Genomic DNA, 20,694 nt, shown 5'->3' with positions numbered 1-20,694 from the left:
ATTTTAAGATGAATGCAATTAATGTGTAAATCGCTCTGGATGAGAGCATCTGATAAATGACTAAAATGTAAAACTATTATTCATGTCCATGTTGCTCATTGCTCCAGTGTCTCAGGTTGCCAGCAAAATTGTATCATGGCTTTTAATGTGCTGCTGAGCCTGAGCTAGCAGTGCTAATGTATTAATTTGAGTTTTTGCTCAATCTGATTAGGCCTACGGCCCTGTGTCAAACTGCTGCCCATAGCTCACACAGATATATACGGTCAGCTTGTCCTGTCCGATAGGACGTTAGTTGGTGAGTGAGGGTGAGGGGTCACCTGATACAGCCCTCTGATGGAGCGGAGAATCCACAAGAGATGTTCTTTTACACATTTTTAGGATCCCAGTACCCTTCAATGATGAGCTGACACATTAAAGAATTAGAGGGTTTTGTTCAGTGATGTAATGAGAGAATATATATTAAAGGAGAGGATGTTTGACTGTAGCTTTTCATGTACAGTAGGAGAATAGATCTAAATGCTATGTGATATTTCTTAATATATGTATATTGGTATGTACATGTGCATCTAACGAGGCACAGATGTATTTCAGAGGGGTATACTACAAAGCAGTATCAATGAGTTAGTCAGCTAACTTCGACAAATTAACTGTTGATTATCTGATTCAATAAGAAAGTCAAATATCTGTTTTTGGTTGATGAGACAATTAGACCATGCCAAATTCACGCTTATCTTCCAAAATATTTTGAAGTTATTTCAGAATATTTAGGCAAGTTAGCTGGCTAACTCCTTGATCCTACTTTTTAGTATACCCCCTCAGATTTCAGAAAGAACGAAACAATGCAAAAGTATTTTAAAACCGATATGAATTTATTGTTTCAACATTTTAAATCCAAACATTTAAACATCAAAGCTCTTGACAGTTTTTTCCCTTTCTTATCAGTAACGTAGTAGATAGCGGACTCACAGGGATGCATAAGCATGTCTTCTTACACTCTACATCAGCAAAGATAATATACAAACACGAACTGTGTTCACATTTACCTAACAAAGTAGAAAACTGCAGAAGCATAATTTGGCACACACATGAATGTATTATAAACTGAGTATATTCCCTGCGTATTATCGTTACGATATTTTACAACTAAAATGCAACCGTTGGTTTCAAGGGAGAGGGTGGACAACATGTATAATGTCACAATATGATCATAATATCATCATTATTGACTCAACACCAGCCAAGTGAAATAAATATTTCTTGCAGATTCACTCTTCTGGTGTGGTCTTAAAAATGATTCACACTTCTTAACACTGCTAAGCTCATTGTACTATTCTATAACAATGGCAATACATTAATGTGCCTGCTGCAGCATCAGGTGTTACATTTGAGTAATATGAAGGATATTACATTAGGGCAGTGTAGCTACTTCATAAACACAACATTATAATAAGATTATAAGCACTACTTAAGACATTTGGCGACTACCAGCCATGTACAGGCTAGACTGTCTCCTTTGTGATGGAAGCTAATAAACTTAAGAGTACAAGCTCCATGACACACTTGGCGCGCCACAGGGGGGGGGGGGTATAAAACATGACATGACTGAAAGGTTTAAAAAAAATGTCTAGTAGTGCTTACGAAGGCAAATGTCACACACACAGCATCAAAATAGTCTGTATACTTTAAGCCATAACTACTCCCAGCTGATACATACATTACAGTAAATGTGCTCACACCAGTGTGGCTTTGGAAGGATGGGTAGGAAGGAGATAGTACAGTGCAGCTCTATTACAAACATAAAGGAAGACACACATAAGCTGCCAAGGGTTAAAACTCACTAGAGGTTAGGAGTGCTTACAAGACACTACTTTCTGTACCTACTTAATTCTAGACAACAAAACTATGTCACTGCCTTGACCTAAGCCTCTACTTACACAATGTATCCAATCAACACTGGTGGTCGTATTTAAAATAGGAGGAAACAAAAAGGAATATGCATCTTTGTGTAACAGTATCTGGGTCATTCCACCAATTGAGTACCTTTCTGGGTATTATAACATGTTTTATTTAACCTCATTTTAATATTATGTCAAAGAACAAATGTTTAACTTAATAAAAAACACTTTTTCCCATCTCAACTTTTTTTTACTATATTGTAAGTCGCTCTGGATAAGAGCGTCTGCTAAATGACTTAAATGTAATGTAATGTAAATGCCTATTAAATGCCAAATATAGTAACATGGTTGACGGTAACAGGGTTGACGGTAACAGGGTTGACGATTTCATCTTAAATCAGCCATTATTCCCCTTGTGACATGGAATGGAAGCTTGTTGTGTTAAACAGGTAAGGGAAATTAAATGCAAGCTTCCCCCAAAAATGTTTTTTTTGTTAAAACATTTCAAGCCTGTCTATCTATGGGTAACAGGGTTGACATGTTATGCTCGACCCACTACGTTTCCCACCACAAAACAACAGGAAATGGCCAAAAAGAGTAGAACCAGCTCACCTGCTTTTACACAATGATTTGACTATTAGATATTCCATGTTCCTTTTGAAAAAAATAGTTATAGTTTCACCCTTTTAAAATGAGAGTTCAGTTCACGTTACAGAGTTGACCTTAAACGTAACAGGGTTGACATAAATTTCATGTGATTAGATCAGGTATGGGCAACTTTGAATACATCATGAGGGGCCGCAGTAGCTCGCGGGTCTGTGTACTCACATCCCAGGGGGGGTCAATTGACCTGCAGGCCTACAACAGAGGGGCTGCAGACCGCCAGTTGCCCATCCCTGGATTAGATTAATCACTAATCACATGAAATAAATCATCATCAGAAATGACTTTGTCAAAGCAACAAAATAACTAGGGCTTTACAGTAACCAGGTACCATCCAACATTTTTATGCGAGTAAAGTAAATGTCGGATAGAAAATGTCACGACAGGCCTGATGGAGACAGCTAATTTGTTACGCTAGGTGGGATGTTTTTGTCTGTAAAATGTATTATGGGAGAAATGGCAGTATTCACAAATATTGATATAATAACTGTCATATCGAACTCGAATTCACACCATGATATGGTGTGTGGTTCTCCCACTATGACTCGGGAAAGCATTCAGTTTATTAAGCTACAAATTAAATAACCCACAGGGCACACCCTGGTTGAATCAATGTTGTTTCCATGTTATTTCAATGAAATTATGTTGAACCACCATGGATCAGATATTGAATTGAGGTCTGTGCCCAGTGGGAAGTTATGATGAAGTTCACAGGGTGGTAAAAATGCATGGTGATGAGCTTCTTGCTCCTTTCCAATAACTATTGAGGGTCTTATTCTGGTGACATGATGATCAATCAGCTGCTGTTTGACAAATGAAAATAATCTCAGGGGACTTCCGATTCTTTAATGAACACACAGAGAGATGTAATACTTAAAAAAACAATATAGTGCATTGTTGTGACGTAAAGAAAAACATTTCAAATACAAAAGTGCACAACTCATACTGCACAATTTAAGATGGGCAGAAATGTACTGAGTCCCACTATTTCCTGGTACACTCCAAGGACCACCATAGACTTTAGATTTTAAGAAAATAAATACATTCTTAAGATATATTATTTACAATGGACACATTATTCCAAGTGTCACTCCTTTCCGTGTGCTTCTCTCCTCACACCTATTCCCAGACAATTACGTACAACTAAAACAGAAAAAAACTATCCTCATTAATCAGTGCATTGGTTCCTTTTGATCGTCACTTCGTTATACTATAGGGTTGTGAGGTCTAATACAGTGAGACAATTCTCAGCGCTGGTCTAAAAAGCACCAGATTTCACTACAAGTTAGAGCCATTCGGCATGAATAATGTCCTGTAAGTGACTGTCGAATTCATTGAACGTGCAGACTGCAAACGCGGTTGTAAACTGCCCTTGGAGAAACCTCAGGACTCATATGGCTGTGTTTTTCACTAGATTCTGACTGAAGCAGCTGGTTAAAAAGATTGATTAACAAAAGCACGAAATCAAAATGCAGTGAGTAGTACATTTATTCAAACTGAGCTGCACTCTCTATCGCCTTTTTTAAATTTAATGGGATATTATATTAATGTGTCCTGATCATGCACTGGTTCCCCTGTCCACTCTCAACAACCGTTCCATTATCGTCTTATCCAGGGTTCTAGTGAGTTAGATGAGCTACAGCAATACAAAGTTGGGGTGGGAAGAAATTGGCTTGCCACAATTGACGTGGACCCAGCAACCAGCAAAAACCAGTTGTGACTCACACATTATGGCACAACGCAATATTCTTCTCAATTAGGCACACTCTTAAATATGACTTGCCCAGTATACAACTTGCCTCTGACGAATCCAGCACCTACTTGGCCTTGGACTCCTTGTCAGCGGCAACCTTGAGGTAGGACTTGTAGAAAAAGGAGGCGAACAGGAGCAGGTAGCTGAGGTACATGAGTGAGCCCCAGGCGATGTTGGGCACGTAAGACGGGCAGCGCACTTCATGCATCCAGTGGTAGACCAAGCCTAAGACAGCAAGCCCCATCACCATCTGCATGATCTGGGTGGCCGTGATGACCATGGCGCAGGGTCGGGGCACCCGGTAACCCGCCGCCCGGGCAGCATAGTAGGTGTACATGAAGGAGTGGACCAGGTAGTTCATGGTCATGAACCAGCCACCACCGGCCACCTGGTCCTTGTAGGAGTACCAGGAGTAGACCAGCACGGTAATGTGATGGTACCAGTGCAGGAAGATGAGGCGCTGCTTACGGAGCACGATAAACACCGTGTCGCCTGAAAAGGGAGGGAGAGGGAAATCACTTAGTTATACTCTGATGTTTGATCACTTTCACTCTCTCTCAAACAATAGTGAACACACATAGTAGAAGTATAAAGTTGTGAGGACCGGCTTTTTGGACCGCACTTGAAAAAAAAAAATTGGAAAGATGGGAAGTTGTGGTCCTCAAAAGTACAGTAAACCACTAAACACAAACACACTTGCACACACACACCATATTAAGAAGCATAATACAACATACTAACGCACTCTTAAACTAAACATACTCTACAGTCAGGGATGGCGGAACGATTTTTTGACAGGGGGGGCAAACATTGTTTTTGTTTATATTTTTCGGCTTATAATTTCTGACATTTGGTAGGCCATTTGTTAGTGTACTTGTCTGTAATTAGATACATGCATCTTATCATCTGTCATGACTTGTTGCCTTAGAAGACTAAATTAAGCCTTGCCCACAAGAATAATGTCACTAATCGATAGAATGAAGGCATCAATAATAATCGAGTTGACACCTGTAAAGTTCATTTTCACTTCTGCTCCTCTCGCTGGAGTGAGGACGTTTAGGGACCAGGGAGACAATAGCCCAACTCTAAAACAATGACCCAACATGCAATTGGCTATAATAAGATTTCTGTCAGGATTTGGCCAGGGTTGTTCCGGGTTTTGGTCACTAGATGCCCCCATTGTGCTTTTTGACCTTATGTTTTTTCCCTTGTTCCCCATTATTATTTGCACCTGTACCTCTTTTCCCCTGATTGTATTTAAACCCTTAGTTTCCCTCAGTTCTGTGCTCTGTGTTTGTATGTTAGCACCCAGCCCTAGTGTTCTGTGTATTCTTGTCGATTCCGGTGGATGCTCTTGTGGAATTCTGTTTTTGTTTTTGAGTATTTCTTGAGGCTTTTTTGTGCTATTCCTACCACCTTTTGGATTTGCCATTTTTGTATTGAAGGACTTCTCCTTTTTACTTTATTAAATACACCGTCTTAAGTACTGCTGTGTCTGCCTCACCTTCTGGGTTCTGCTGACTATTCGTGGCTCAGTTGGTTAAGTGACTGTTTCTCACTCTGGAGACCCAGGTTCGTAACCGGGTCCTGACAATTTCTGGATTCAGATTTTGTGTGGTTGATAAACTGTCAGCTTTTATGTCGCTGACAAAGAAGTTTACACATTCCTTAATCGCACATTCACATTCTCCCAAGATGCTGAAAGAAATAAATTATATTATTGCACAAAATTACCATTTAATGTATCATTTTAATTCTGTGGGAGTTCATATTATATTAAGCTACATGTGAGAAGTTATAGGCCTACAGTCAGTGCCCAGACTTCATTCCATTTAACCCAGTTGAACTTCGAAGGTGCGCAGACCAGGGTGTGAGCCCGCTGCTGCCGCAACTACTACTACTACTACTTCTGCCGTCTCTGTTTACAGTACAAACTAAACTGGTCTAATACTGTATATTGCACATCTGTCCCATTCTAGAACACAAGCATGCCCTTCCTGTCTCTTGCTCAGGAGGAGACATACATCATACGTCATGGAATTGTATTTTTTATTTTTTTCAGCATCTCTGTCCATTTATCAACACTATTACTTCCCTGACTGAGAGAGGGGACAGCATCAAAATGCAGCCACACAGGTCTTAAGGTAATAGGCCTCTGCTGATCAAGAGAAGTGCACTAGAAACTTAAAATGTTTCCGGAATTACATAAATAGACAAATTGTTTCAAGGTTGTTTTTTGTCCTGCACCAGCCTCCTTCTCTTTGATTGGCCCTCTGACCTAATTTTACAAATTACAACCCACTCCATTGCTCCCACTCATTGGCCAGGGCCAGAAATGACTTGTATACATCAGCTCAAGGTGAGCTGACTATCTTGCACTGCATGACAGAGAGGTACATGCATGTCTGTACTACATTACATACACTGATTGTACAAAACACAAGGAACACCTTCCTAATATTGAGTGGCACCCCATTTTGCCCCCAGAAAAGCCTCAATTCGTCAGGGCATGGACTCTACAAGGTGTCGAAAGTGTTTCACAGAGATGCTGGCCCATGTTGACTACAATGCTTCCCACAGTTGTGTCAGGTTGGCTAGATGTCCTTTGGGTGGTGTAGCATTCTTGATACACACGAGAAACTGTTGAGTGTGAAAAACCCTGCAGCGTTACAGTTCTTGACAAACACAAACCGCTGCGCCTGGCACCTACTAACACACCCTATTCAAAGGCACTTAAATATTTTGTCTTGCCCATTAACCCTCCGAAGGGCACACCCACAATCCATGTCTCAATTGTCTCAAGGCTTAAAAATCCTTCTGTAACCCGTCTCCTCTGATTCATCTACACTGATTGAAGTGGATTTAACAGATGACATCAATGAGAACCTAGCATTCACTTGAATTCACCTGGTCAGTCTATGTCATGGAATGAGGTGTTCCTAATGTTTTGTACACTCAGTGTATTTCTATCTGAAGCATCCAGAACTGGACCCTATTTGGGACATTCCTTACCCAGCTCAGGGGCCTTGCTCAGGACAAAGGCGTAGGCCCAGAACTTGCTGACAGGAGCGCTGTAGAAGCTGGTGTCACACACCGACTGCTTAAAGCCACTTTTGTTGAGGACATGAAACATGTAACATCCGGTCCTGACAGCTCCGATGATACTGTGGAATGAAACACATATAGATTACGAGATAATGCAATAATGTATAGTGTTACGTGAATCTGCTCTGTCTAACTATAGGGAATTCACAATTACACACAAGTCATTGGTATACAAAACATTTTTAACACAAGTATAATGCCCATGGTCGATCAGAGTGGACTGTAAGTAGGTTTGTACACGTCTGAATTCAGCTCATATTTTTATACACCTGAACTATAAGCTTTGTGGTTGTCATAATGTAATGCGATATACATCTCTCAACTATATTATATACTGTCAGCTATGCGGTGCCATGACTAAATGTGATATACCTCTCAACTACATTAAACCTGAAACAAGGTAAAAGATAAGATATATCAGTGGGTCACATCTCCAATTGGCTGTCCTTCCCCTGTCTCCAACCATTTTAGACCTCCATTAAGCCCAATAAAGACTTAGACACACATGGTCTTACTTTGTAAACAGGATGTGTATGCTTAGTAAACACTGTATCGATTTGTAGCTTTCCTTCTCATCTGTAACACACTGTGGCTACTTACAGAGTGAGGTCATTTCAATTTGGACACACTATGAAAATATGTCACCTCTCAATTGTAAATCACAAGGCCTGTGTCGTGTCTTGTACTATCATTAATGTGAAGACTTTTATATTATCAAATCAATCCTCTGTGTAATTATTATGTGATTAAACTAATCATGTAAACATTAACTAGGAAGTTGGAGCACCACGGGAAAATGTTGTTTAGAGTTACTATTTCCCAAATGTAACTCTCTTCAGATATTTTCATATTTGATCGATTACAGTCACTTATTAATGCATTATTACCTCATCAGTCATATTCTGAATGTCACAAACTCTTGGATATCTGCACAACCCCTAGCATAAATGATTAATCAGCGATATACCAATTAGGTTAATTATTTATTTACGAACGAACTAAGTAATCACACAGAAGTACATAAACACACACAGGATAGATTATGCATTGGTTCCTAACACGATACAATGAAAAAAAATCCAGAGTGGACGTAACCATAGTACCCTTAGTACCCTTAATCATAGTAACCATAGTACCCTCAACACCATAGACCCTCCAAACTCCAAACTCATCATCAAGCTGGAGGCCCTGTGCCTCAACCCCGCCCTGTGCAACTGGATACTGGACTTTGACGGGCTGCCCCCTGGTGGTGAAGGTAGGAAACAACCTCTTCACTTCGCTGACCCTCAACTTCACTGAACCTCAAGGGTTTGTGTTCAGCCCTCTCCTATACTCCCTGTTCACCCACGACTGCGTGGCCATGCACACCTCCAACTCAATCATCAAGCTTGCAGATGACACAACAATAGTGGGCTTGATCACCAACAACTACGAGAGGAGTGTGGTGTCAGGAAAACAACCTCTCACTCAACAAAGCATAGGATATGATCGTGGACTTCAGGAAACAGCAGAGGGAGCACCCCCCTATCCACATCAAAAGGGACAGCAGTGGAGAAGGTGGAAAGTTTTAAGTTCCTGGGCGTACACATCACAGACAAACTGAAATGGTCCACCCACACAGACAGCATGTTGAAGAAGGCGCAACAGTGCCTCTTCAACCTCAGGAGGCTGAAGAAATGTGGCTTGTCGCCCAAAACCATGGCAAACAATTACAGATGTCACGCCCTGACCTTAGAGATCCTTATTATTCTCTATGTTTGGTTAGGTCAGGGTATGACTCGGGGGGGAAGTTCTATGTTTTCTGTTTCTTTGTTTTTGGCCGAGTGTGGTTCCCAATCAGAGGCAGCTGTTTATTGTTGTCTCTGATTGGGAATCATACTTTGGCAGCCTGTTTTCCACCTGAGTTTGTGGGACCTTGTTTTCTGTTTTGTTACTGTTGCCTGACAGAACTGTGCGTTTTCATTTTCGATTTTGTTATTTTGTTTGAGTGTTTTTTAAATAAAATCAGGAACACTTTCCACGCTGCGCCTTGGTCTACTCTTTCCACCACCAATGAGAGCCGTTACAACAGATGCATAATCGAGAACATCCTGTCGGACTGTATCACAGACTGGTACGGCAACTGCACCACACTCAACCGCAAGGCTCTCCAGAAGGTGGTGAGGTCTGCACAATGCATCACCGGGGGCACACTACCTGCTCTCTATGACACCTACAGCACCCGATGTCACAGAAAGGCCAAAAAGATCATCAAGGACAACAACCACCCGAGTCACTGCCTGTTCACACCGAGAAATTGAAAAACAGCTTCTATCTCAAGGCCATCATACTGCTAAACAGCCATCACTAACTCAGAGGCTGCTGCCTACATTGAGACCCAATCACTGGACACTTTAATAAATTGATCACTCGTCACTTTAAACAATGCCGCTTTAAATAATGCCACTTTAATCATGTTTATATATCTTACATTACTCATATCATATGTATATATTGTATTTTATACCATATACTGCACCTTGCCTATGCCGCTTGGCCATCGCTCATCCATATACTTATATGTACATATTCTCATTCACCCCTTTAGATTTGTGTGTATTAGGTAGTTGTTGGGGAACTGTTAAGATTACTTGTTAGATATTACTGCACTGTCGGAACTAGAAGCACAAGCATTTCGCTACACTCGCATTAACATCTGCTAACCAACCATGTGTATGTGACCAATAAAATGTGATTTTATATGATGTGGCTTGTTACAACAAATGAAAAGGGAGGGACGGGTAAGAAAGAGTGGGAGAAAAGACAAAGGACTTCACTATCATACACACAGCTGATAACTAGGCACATTGAAATGCTAATACTTTGCACATCAACAGCCGCTCATTCGAAAGGAATTGCAAATTTATATATTTACACCTATATAATTTGTTGTCTCTGTTGAAATCGCAGGTCCGTCTGCTGGAGAGTCAGTCGACAGAAAGTCTCTGGTTTGTCCACCAGAGAGTCTTTCGTAGTTGTAGCACTGTTATAATGGATTCATCAGACGTACCAATGGTCGTTTGGATAGGGAAATGTTCTCCAGAATGGATCTTTCCGAGTATCATTCAGTTGTTTGATAGGGAAGTGTTCTCGTCTTCGGTCGAGTTTAATAGACTATTTTACATACAGCCTCAGACTGTGAATGTGTCGTCTTGTAGTTTTCTTAACCAGCTCCATGCTCTCTGGTGTATAGAGTAGTAGCCATTTCTTAACTAAATGTACATTTTGGCACAAGTGCTATTTAAGCACTCCCTATTTAAGCACTCAGGGATAAAGGGCCGTTCTCTCCTTTTTTCGTAATGTCTGTGCTCACGTGAAGTTAAGACTTCATATGAAAAACAATTATCTCATTTAGAAGGCTAACATCACATCTTCTCACAAATAGTTTCATATTTAATCATATCAGTTCCCCAACATTTGGGTGTGACCCTGATCACTGGGAAATACACATTCAGAGATAAAGTTATATTGTTATACTGTCCTTTATGGGATCCCAAAACACAGTGCCCACAGACCACTCCAACTGTTTGAACGAAGATAAATATTGTTTCATTCCCCCATCTGTTGATGTTTTGGTGGGAGGACTCTCTTTGTTCCACAGAGGTTTCTTTCCCTTAATATTGCAAGACAAGGAAGAGAGAGTTTCTGTAAGGCATTTACGACTGTCATAAAACGGACAACGTCACCCCTCTCCCCCTCTGTAAGGGAGAGAGGGTGCTGTAGAGCAGACCCACTGTAATCTGATCCTTCGGATCCTTATTGGAGTCAAGGCACCTGAAATGTAAAAATGATCCAGTGATATTCCAGGAAGCCATCCCCAAACCCATGTAACTAAACACAAGTCAAACAGCAGTGGGAATAACACAAGAAGAGAGCATTGAGACACAGTTGTCATTTTCAGGGAAATAATGAAGCTGCTCTGAAAACTGCACAGTCATGGGCAATTAACATTACGTTATCAAATGTTAACTAACTATCTATGTTATCTATGGTAACCAATAACTAATAACAACATTATCAACGTTAACCACCTGTAAAAACATTATCTATAGTTACTACCTACCTTCTCCACATTATCAATAGTAACTAGCTATCTATATGTTATATATGGTACCAACCTAACACCAACCTCATCATTGGTAACTAACTTTCTATTACAAAGGATTAGTAGTCTATTCTTAAAAAACCTATATGGTAAAATGTTGCAGTGATTGTGCAGTAATGAATATATGGATGATAAAAGTGTTTCATATGCCAAGGACACACTATCCTGTCCATCTAGCACCAAGGGGATTGAGTGGGCAGGTAATGCCCACAGCTCCGGGATTAGGATTAAGGTTGGCACAGCAGGGGGCATGGCCACAGACGATGATGATGTACCTCTGTGGCACATCAAAACAGCTCTCCCTATTGTGAGCTGTAAAATGAGGTTCTGTGTACTCCTTGACTCATCCTTAATAATAAGGATAACAGATTGGATTTCTATAGCCCTTGTCCACAGTTATATAGTACATTGTATAGTGAATCCTGGATTGCATATGGTTGTTGTGTATATATATCTGAGTTCCCAGCAGGTTTAGGGTCAATTCCATTTCAGTTCCAGTCAATTCAGAAAGTTTACCAAATTCCAATTCAACATTTACATGAACTTTTTATTTTATTTTTTATTTCACCTTCATTTAACCAGGTAGGCTAGTTGAGAACAAGTTCTCATTTACAACTGCGACCTGGCCAAGATTAAAGCAAAGCAGTGCGACACACACAACAACACAGAGTTACACAAAACAAAACATATAGTCAATAATACAGTTGAAGAAAATATATATACAGTGTGTGCAAATGAGGTAAAATAAGGGAGGTAAGTCAAATAATAGGCCATGGTGGCGAAGTAATTACAATATACCAATTAGACACTGGAGTGATTGACGTGCAGATGATGATGTGCAAGTAGAGATACTGGGGTGCAAAGGAGCAAGATAAATAAATAAATACAGTATGGGGATGAGGTAGTTGGATGGGATATTTACAGATGGGCTATGTACAGGTCCAGTAATCTGTGAGCTGCTCTGACAGCTGGTGCTTAAAGCTAGTGAGGGAGAAATTCGTCTCCAGCTTCAGTGATTTTTGCAGTTTGTTCCAGTCATTGGCAGCAGAGAACTGAAAGGAAATGTGGCCAAAGGAGGAATTGGCTTTGGGGGTGACTAGTGAGATATACCTGCTGGAGCGTGTGCTACGGGTGGGTGCTGCTTGGTGACCAGTGAGCTGAGATAAGGCGGGGTTTACATAGCAGAGACTTGTAGATGACCTGAAGCCAGTGGGTTCGGCTACGAGTATGATGCGAGGGCCATCAACGAAAGCGTACAGGTCGCAGTGGTGCTTTTGTGATAGACTGCATCCAATTTGTTGAGTAGAGTGTTGGAGGCTATTTTAGAAATGACATCGCCAAAGTCAAGGATCGGTAGGAGGGTCAGTTTTACGAGGGAATGTTTGGCAGCATGAGTGAAGGATGCTTTGTTGCTAAATAGGAAGCCGATTCTAGATTTAATTTTGGATTGGAGATGCTTAATATGAGTCTGGAAGGAGAGTTTACAGTCTAACCAGACACCTAGGTATTTGTTGTCCACATATTCTAAGTCAGAACCGTCGTGATGCTGGATGGGCGGGCAGGTGCGGGCAGCGATCGGTTGAAGAGCATGCATTTCGTTTTAATTGCATTTAAGAGCAGGTGGAGGCCACGGAAGGAGAGTTGTATGGCATTGAAGCTTGTCTGGAGGTTTGTTAACAGTGTCCAAAGAAGGGCCAGAAGTATACAGAATGGTCTCGTCTGTGTAGAGGTGGATAAAGAGAATCACCAGCAGCAAGAGCGACATCATTGATGTATACAGAGAAGAGAGTCGGCCCGAGAATTTAATTCTGTGGCACCCCCATAGAGACTGCAGAGGTCCGGACAACAGGCCCTCCGATTTGACACACTGAACTCTATCAGAGAAGTAGTTGGTGAGCCAGGAGAGGCAGTCATTTGAAAAACCAAGTCTGCCGATAAGAATACTGTGATTGACAGAGTTGAAAGCCTTGGCCAGGTCGATAAATATGGCTGCACAGTAATTGTCTCTTATCGATGGCGGTTATGATGTCGTTTAGGACCTTGAGCGTGGCTGAGGTGCACCCATGACCAGCTCTGAAACCAGATTGCATAGCGGAGAAGGTACGGTGGGATTCAAAATGGTCGGTAATCTGTTTGTTAACTTGGCTTTTGAAGACCTTAGAAAGGCAGGGTAGGACAGATATAGATCTGTAGCAGTTTGGGCCCTATGAAGGGGTGGATGATCCCGGCAGCTTTACAATCTTTGGGAATCACAGACGATACGAAAGAGAGGTTGAACAGGCTATAAATAGGGATTGCAACAATTTCGGCAGATCATTTTAGAAAGAGAGGGTCCAGATTGACTAGCCTGGCTGATTTGTAGGGGTCCAGATTTTGCAGCTCTTTCAGAACATCAGCTATCTGGATTTGGGTGAAGGAGAAATGGTGGAAGCTTGGGTGAGTTGCTGTGGTGGGTGCCTGGCAGTTGACCGGGATAGGGTTAACCAGTTGAAAAGCATGGCCAGCCAAAGAAAAATGCTTATTGAAATTCTGAATTATAGTGGATTTATCAGTGGTGACAGTGTTTCCTAGCCTCAGTGCAGTGGGCAGCTGGGAGGAGGTGCTCTTATTCTCCATGGACTTTACAGTGTCCCAGAACCTTTTTGAGTTTGTGCTACAAGATTCAAATTTCTGTTTGAAAAAGCTAGCCTTTGCTTTCCTAACTGCCTGTGTATATTGGTTCCTAACTTTGCTGAAAAGTTGCATATCACAGGGGCTATCCGATGCTAATGCAGTACACCACAGGATGTTTTTGTGCTGGTCAAGGGCAAACAGGTCTGGGGTGAACCAAGGGCTATATCTGTTCCTGGTTCTAAATGTTTTGAATGGAGCATGCTTATTTAAGATGGCGAGGAAGGCAGTTTTAAAGAATAACCAGGCATCCTCTACTGACGGAATGAGGTCAATATCATTCCACGATACCCCGGCCAGGTCGATTAGAAAGGCCTGCTCGCTGAAGTGTTTTAGGGAGCGTTTAACAGTGATGAGGAGTGGTCGTTTGACAGCAGACCCAATACGGATGCAGGCAATGAGGCAGTGATCGCTGAGATCTTGGTTGAAAACAGCAGAGGTGTATTTGGAGGGCGAGTTGATTAGGATGATATCTATGAGGGTGCCCGTGTTTACGGATTTGGAGTTGTACCTGGTAGGTTCATTGATAATTGGTGTGAGATTCAGGGCATCAAGCTTAGATTGTAGAATGTCCCAGTTTAGGTCACCAAGCAGAACAAGCTCTGATGATAGATGGGGGGCAATCAATTCACAAATGGTGTCCAGGGCACAGCTGGCGGCAGAGGGTGGTCTATAGCAAGTGGCAATGGTGAGAGACTTGTTTCTGGAAAGGTGGAAAAAAGTAGAAGCTCAAATTGTTTGGGTACAGACCTGGATAGTAAGCCTGCAGAGTTCTGTCTATCTCTGCAGTAGATTGCAACACCGCCCCCTTTGGCACTTCTATCTTGGCAGAAGATGTTATAGTTAAGGGATGGAACTTTTAGGGTTTTTGGTGGTCTTCATAAGCCAGGATTCAGACACTGCTAAGACATCCGGGTTGGCAGAGTGTGCTAAAGTAGTGAATAAAACAAACTTAGGGAGGAGGCTTCTAATGTTAACATGCATGAAACCAAGGCTTTTACGGTTACAGAAGTCAACAAATGAGAGCACCTGGGAAATAGGGGTGGAGCAAGGCACTGCAGGTCCTGGATTAACCTCTACATCACCAGAGGAACTGAGGAGAAGTCGGATAAGGGTACGGCTAAAGACTATAAGAACTGGTCGTCTAGTACGTTCGGAACAGACTATAAAAGACTACTGGTCGTCTAGTACGTTCGGAACAGAGAGTAAAAGGAGCAGGTTTCTGGGCGCAATAGAATAGATTCAAGGCATAATGTACAGACAAAGGTATGGTAGGATGTGAGTACATTGGAGGTAAACCTAGGCATTGAGTAATGATGAGAGAAATATTGTCTCTAGAGACGTTTAAACCAAGTTGTGTCACCGCATATGGGGGAGGTGGAACTAAATGGTTGGTTAAGGCATATTGAAAAGGGCTAGAGGCTCTACAGTGAAATAAGACAATAATCACTAACCAGTACAGTAATGGACAAGGCATATTGATATTAGGGAGAGGCATGTGTAGCCGAGTGATCATTGGGGTCCAACATTGAAGATCATTTTTACATTTTAGTCCTGAATAGACTGGATATGAAATGGAATTGACCCCAACCCTGGTTCACAGCCAATACAGTGCATTCAGAAAGTATTCAGGCCGCTTCACCTTTTCCACCATTTGGTACATTACAGCCTTATTCTAAAAGGGATTTTTAAAAAATGGGTCCTCAATCTACACACAATTACCCCATAATGGCAAAGCAAACACCGGCTTGTAGAAATATTTACAAATAAAAAACTTAAATACCTTATTTACTTAAGTATTCAGACCCTTTGCTATGAGACTCGAAATTGAGCTCAGGTGCATCCAGTTTCTATTGATCATCCTTGAGATGTTTATTCAACTTGATTGGAGTCCACCTGTGGTAAATTCAATTTATTGTACATGATTTGGAAAGGCACACACCTGTCTATATATGGTCCCACAGTTGACCTTGCATGTCAGAGCAAAAACCATGCGATGAGGTCGAAGGAATTGCCCGTAGAGCTCCGAGACAAGATTGTGTCGAGGAACAGATCTGGGGAAGGGTACCGAAAAATGGCTGCAGCATTGAAGGTACCCAAGAACACAATGGCCTCAATCATTCTTAAATGGAAGAAGTTTGGAACCCCCAAGACTCTTCCTAGAGCTGGCCGCCCGGCCAAACTGGGCAATCGGGGGAGAAGGGCCTTGGTCTGTAAGGTGACCAAGAACCTGATGGTCACTCTGACAGAGCTCCAGAGTTCCTCTGTGTAGATGGGAGAACCTTCCAGAAGGACAACCATCTCTGCAGCACTCCACCAATTAAGCCTTTATGGTAGATTGACCAGAGAGAACCACTCCTCAGTAAAAGGCACATGACAGCCCACTTGGAATTTGCCAAAAGGCACCTAAAGGACTCTCAGACCATGAGAAACAAGATTCTCTGGTCTGATGAAACCAACACTTTGTAGCCTGAATTCCAAGCATCATGTCTGGAGAAACCTTGCATCATCCCTACAGTGAAGCATGGTGGTAGCAGCATCATGCTGTGGGGATGTTTTTCAGCAGGGACTAGGAGACTAGTCAGGATCAAGGGAAGATGAACGGAGTAAAGTACAGAGAGATCCTTGATGAAAACCTGCTCCAAAGTGCTCATGGATGTCATTGAAGAAGAGGAGTTCAAAGGAGAAGTTTTTAGATTTCGCTCTAGAAATCCCTGTTTTTACGTACTCCATGTGTGTGTTTAGAAGAGGAAAATGTCACCCCTAAATCAAGATTGTCCATTTAAACACTGAACTAGCTCTATATACAAAACTCTTTGTGGCCAACATTTCCCCTGCTGAGGTTAGCAAGGATGAGGGAGGATAACGAGGCTAACCACCACCAGTGTTCAGTTAGAGCTTCACTCACACTGATTGGTTGAGTAATTGATTGAATGATTGATTATAGTTTGATGGTGTTTAGGAATACACATAAAGCTATTATTACTGCAACAAAGTGGTCCGTGTGTGTCACTCACCTGAAGATAGCCAAACTGAGTGACCAGAGGACAAGTGGTCGGCGCAGGTTCAGCTTGGGCCTCTCTCTCATGAAGTGTTGGACCCCGAAGATGATTGCAGCATACAGTCCACAGAACATAAAGGACTTGCTCCTATGAGGAAAAAATAAACACAAAAACAAATAATCAAACCTGTTTTTAAGTGATTAGTGTACTTACCTGTGCCCCAGGCCATGATTTAGATGAGTGCACGGTGGAAATGCAAAAAAGCTTTAAGGTCCTATTCCAGACGCATTTTCACCTCATTTAACACCAGGTGCCTCATGACATGGCACAACTGGGGGGGGGGGGGGGGGGCTTACCTCCGGTGTTCGCTATTGCTCCTCTATTTCCCTCAAGCAAGATGGGAGGCCGATGACATCAGCGGGCACCACAGACCAACTCCTTAAATGCCCTACTCCTTGAAGTTTACAGTGGTCTAAAAAACACTATTTTGCTCAAAACGTTTTTTTTTTTTTTTTTTTTTACCCTTTAGTGTGTGTACTTTATTGTATTTATAGTTAGGACATTGCTTTTCAACAGGAAAAATAAATTGTAAAAAAATCACTGGAGACTGTCTTAAATCTATTTTAGACTACAACCATGCATTTATGTGATGAATGATCATTCTGAATGGATGAACCAGTCATAAGCCGACTTTTAGGATTGACACTGCAGTTCACATTTCTAGTTCCTTTTTACTTGGTGGCAGTCCTCTGAATGTACACACAGCAAGCCACGAGGCGAGCTAAGCTAAACTCGATCATCTACATTTCCACAGACTGATACCGTACTGGCATTATACAGATGATGTTACATAAGGCTATTAACAGTGGAGGCTGCTGAGGGGAGGACAGCTCATAATAATGGCTGAAACAGAGTACAATGGATGGAATGGAGTGAATGGAATGGTATCAAACACATGAAAACCATGTTTTTGGTACCCTTCTATTTATTCCATTCCAGCCATTATTATGAACTGTTCCCCCCTCCATCCCCTCTATTTTCCAGACCCCATCCCTATTCGTAATCATGGAACCAATGATTAACCAAGCTTAGATGTTGACATACTAACCAGAACTTCTACTACTGCAGCCCGTGGGTAATCAGGCAATTAGATTGAGTATAACGTCACTCCCGTCTAAAATCAAATGTGATGCTATGTCAAAACAGCTAGAAGCGGGATGCAATGACAATACTAGATATATCACTGACTGGACATTTGTTTTAACCAAAAGGTCAGTTGAGGCACTCAGGCGAATAAGGCTGAATACTAGAAAGCAATGTGTGTACTTCAGAGGGGGTTTATTTTGATGCCGGACCAGATGACTAATCCAGATTGACAGAATACATATTAAACAGATAAGATGTTGTTGCTTGACCCAGTTTGGTAGGACTATATACAGGGCACAATACAGTAGGGCTTTAGTGGTCATTCTCAGTCCCAAACTTTCACTAAACTGATGAAGGATTCCATAGGGAAGCATTAAGAGCAATACCATCACTGTGTCTATGGATAGTCAAAAGCTATTTAAAACTATTATACATCTAAGTTGATTTACTTATGCATTTTATCTCAGGGAAGTGAACCCAGGTCACTGTTGTGAAAGGCAAACAACCTATGTATCGCGCCATTAGGATTAACACATTTGGTGGGAATTGTAACTTGGCTCATATAGTGAGGATCGCTAAAGTATTCCAGTGAACCCCTCCCTTTGTGTAAACTGGAGTGGCTCAATGTAGTGCACTCCCTATTTCTGACTGTGAAACAATGCTGAGTAGACTGCTTTATAATAACTACCTAGCCACTGGAAACAGGGAATGTGTTATGGGCATTACAGAGCAGGAGAAAGAGAATGGAGAGAAGCAGCAGTCATTGTATCCTTTGGAGGTGGAGGTCAAATACAATGTGTTGGCCTTATTTTGCTCCTTGAAAGAGAGAAAATGAGGGCCTGAGACCCGAGAGAGGGGTGGAGGGTTCTGTGGGAGCAAATGTTCTCAGAAAGCAGACATTTCTGCCTTTTCAACTAGCTAGCTTGTTTGGCTAATAAGCAGAATGCATGCTGAAGCAGGTCTAGACCATTAATCACAGCGTGGCAGGCCTGGATGTCACATTCAAGCAAAGCATTGGTGTTTCGTGTGCCTCTCTAGATGTGCTTTTAGACTATTCCGACTATCCTCCACTTCGATGCTTTGCTGTAGCCTACGCAAATGAGCTCGATCTGAGGAATGCATGGGCAGGGTGAAACAGGGTGAATTTATTTGGCCAACACTGCACATTTCCAGGAATTTTTCAATCCACATTGACAGCTTTCTTGCCTCTGAGACTGTCTCTTAAGTCAGAAAATGCCAGCAAGAACCCAAGCAAGTCTGTGCAGAAATGTGGTCTGTCTTGGTCTTCAGACAATTGATTGTACACAAAGAGAAGCATTTGAGACCATGGTTCTTGTGCTGGGTAGCATATACTAATTTGATGGGGAGAGCCGTTGAGTTGATATTAAAAGTTATTAAATGTAAGCCTATTGATATCCTATATTGTACATACGCCTATGTATTTAATACAATAATCATCACATTAGATATTTTGTAATCATTCATTGCATGTGACTGCACGTGCATGTAACACAAACTGAAGTGAACAGCAGATAGGCTATACATCGAGTTTGACGTCATATTGTAGTAACAATGTAACAAGCAACATAGGGGATGGCATCTGTATCGTGCGATGGATCAAAGGTCATTAACGTTAATAAAAGATGAAAGCTGAAGTTAAGTTGGTAGCATAGTCAAAACTAACATTGTGTCTGCTCTTCGATACAAGTGTTTTTAAAAAACGCGACATATGTTCGGAATCATTGAATAATCTGGTCAATATACAGATTTTACCGCAATGAGCCATTGTTTACACAATGCAATGGCTCGTTGCGGGACGAAGCACAACATGTAGCCTACATGACATTGTGTGTGGATGAGAGCTCAATCCATCCAAAATTGGCGGTGGGAATTCACCGGCTTTAGACTACGTAGGCTAGGCTACTCTTTTATCCAGGGATGAATTTGTAACGTTAGCCTACTCACCAGTTTTCTTGCATCCATTCGAGAGCGCCCTTTTCATCAAATTTTCTCTCAAAATCGTATTCTGCAAGCGGGATGTGTTCTGTCTCGTTCATTTTCGTAATTTCAGTTTCCTCCAGTAAAAATCCTGGTCTATGTTTTCACCCTGTCTGTTGGGTTGAATTATCTAGGTTTGTGAGCAAATGGGAGGATGCAGTTGAGAGTAGAGATGCACTTCCAGGCTGTCACTCACGCACAGTACCCGAGCGCAATCACTTCCCCTCTTGCCTGGCTACCCCAAACTCCTTGCTCCGGCCTAACCTCCTAAAGTATCAAGCGTAAAAAGAAATGCCTGAAACTAGATCCCCTGCATAC

At 41.7% G+C, this 20,694-nt stretch overlaps 1 protein-coding gene across 1 annotated transcript; it reads right to left on the bottom strand.

Annotated features, from left to right (window-relative positions):
- Nucleotides 1–848: 848 nt before the first annotated feature.
- Nucleotides 849–20,693, bottom strand: LOC135524024 (very long chain fatty acid elongase 6-like). Its single transcript, XM_064951144.1, has 4 exons — nucleotides 20,344–20,693; nucleotides 17,248–17,379; nucleotides 7,324–7,475; nucleotides 849–4,803 (listed from the first exon to the last, which is right to left on the bottom strand). Exons 1-4 carry the CDS (start codon nucleotides 20,433–20,435, stop codon nucleotides 4,376–4,378), a joined length of 804 nt encoding a protein of 267 aa, XP_064807216.1. The 5' UTR covers nucleotides 20,436–20,693; the 3' UTR covers nucleotides 849–4,375.
- Between the last annotated feature and the right edge of the window lies 1 nt (nucleotide 20,694).

The sequence above is a fragment of the Oncorhynchus masou genome, chromosome 31 (genome assembly GCF_036934945.1).
Source record: "Oncorhynchus masou masou isolate Uvic2021 chromosome 31, UVic_Omas_1.1, whole genome shotgun sequence".
Taxonomy (NCBI): domain Eukaryota; kingdom Metazoa; phylum Chordata; class Actinopteri; order Salmoniformes; family Salmonidae; genus Oncorhynchus; species Oncorhynchus masou.
The sequence above is the reverse complement of the archived record's forward strand: the minus strand, read 5'-3'. Positions and strand labels throughout refer to the sequence as shown.

What these genes read in the sequence shown, in the direction of transcription:
- LOC135524024 (XM_064951144.1), bottom strand. Translation starts at nt 20,435, where the DNA reads ATGAACGAGACAGAACACATCCCGCTTGCAGAATACGATTTTGAGAGA. An exon ending in GAATGGATGCAAGAAAACTG is followed by an intron (nt 17,380 to 20,343) that starts GTGAGTAGGCTA and finishes TTTTCCTCATAG; the next exon opens with GAGCAAGTCCTTTATGTTCT. An exon ending in CTCAGTTTGGCTATCTTCAG is followed by an intron (nt 7,476 to 17,247) that starts GTGAGTGACACA and finishes TTCATTCCACAG; the next exon opens with TATCATCGGAGCTGTCAGGA.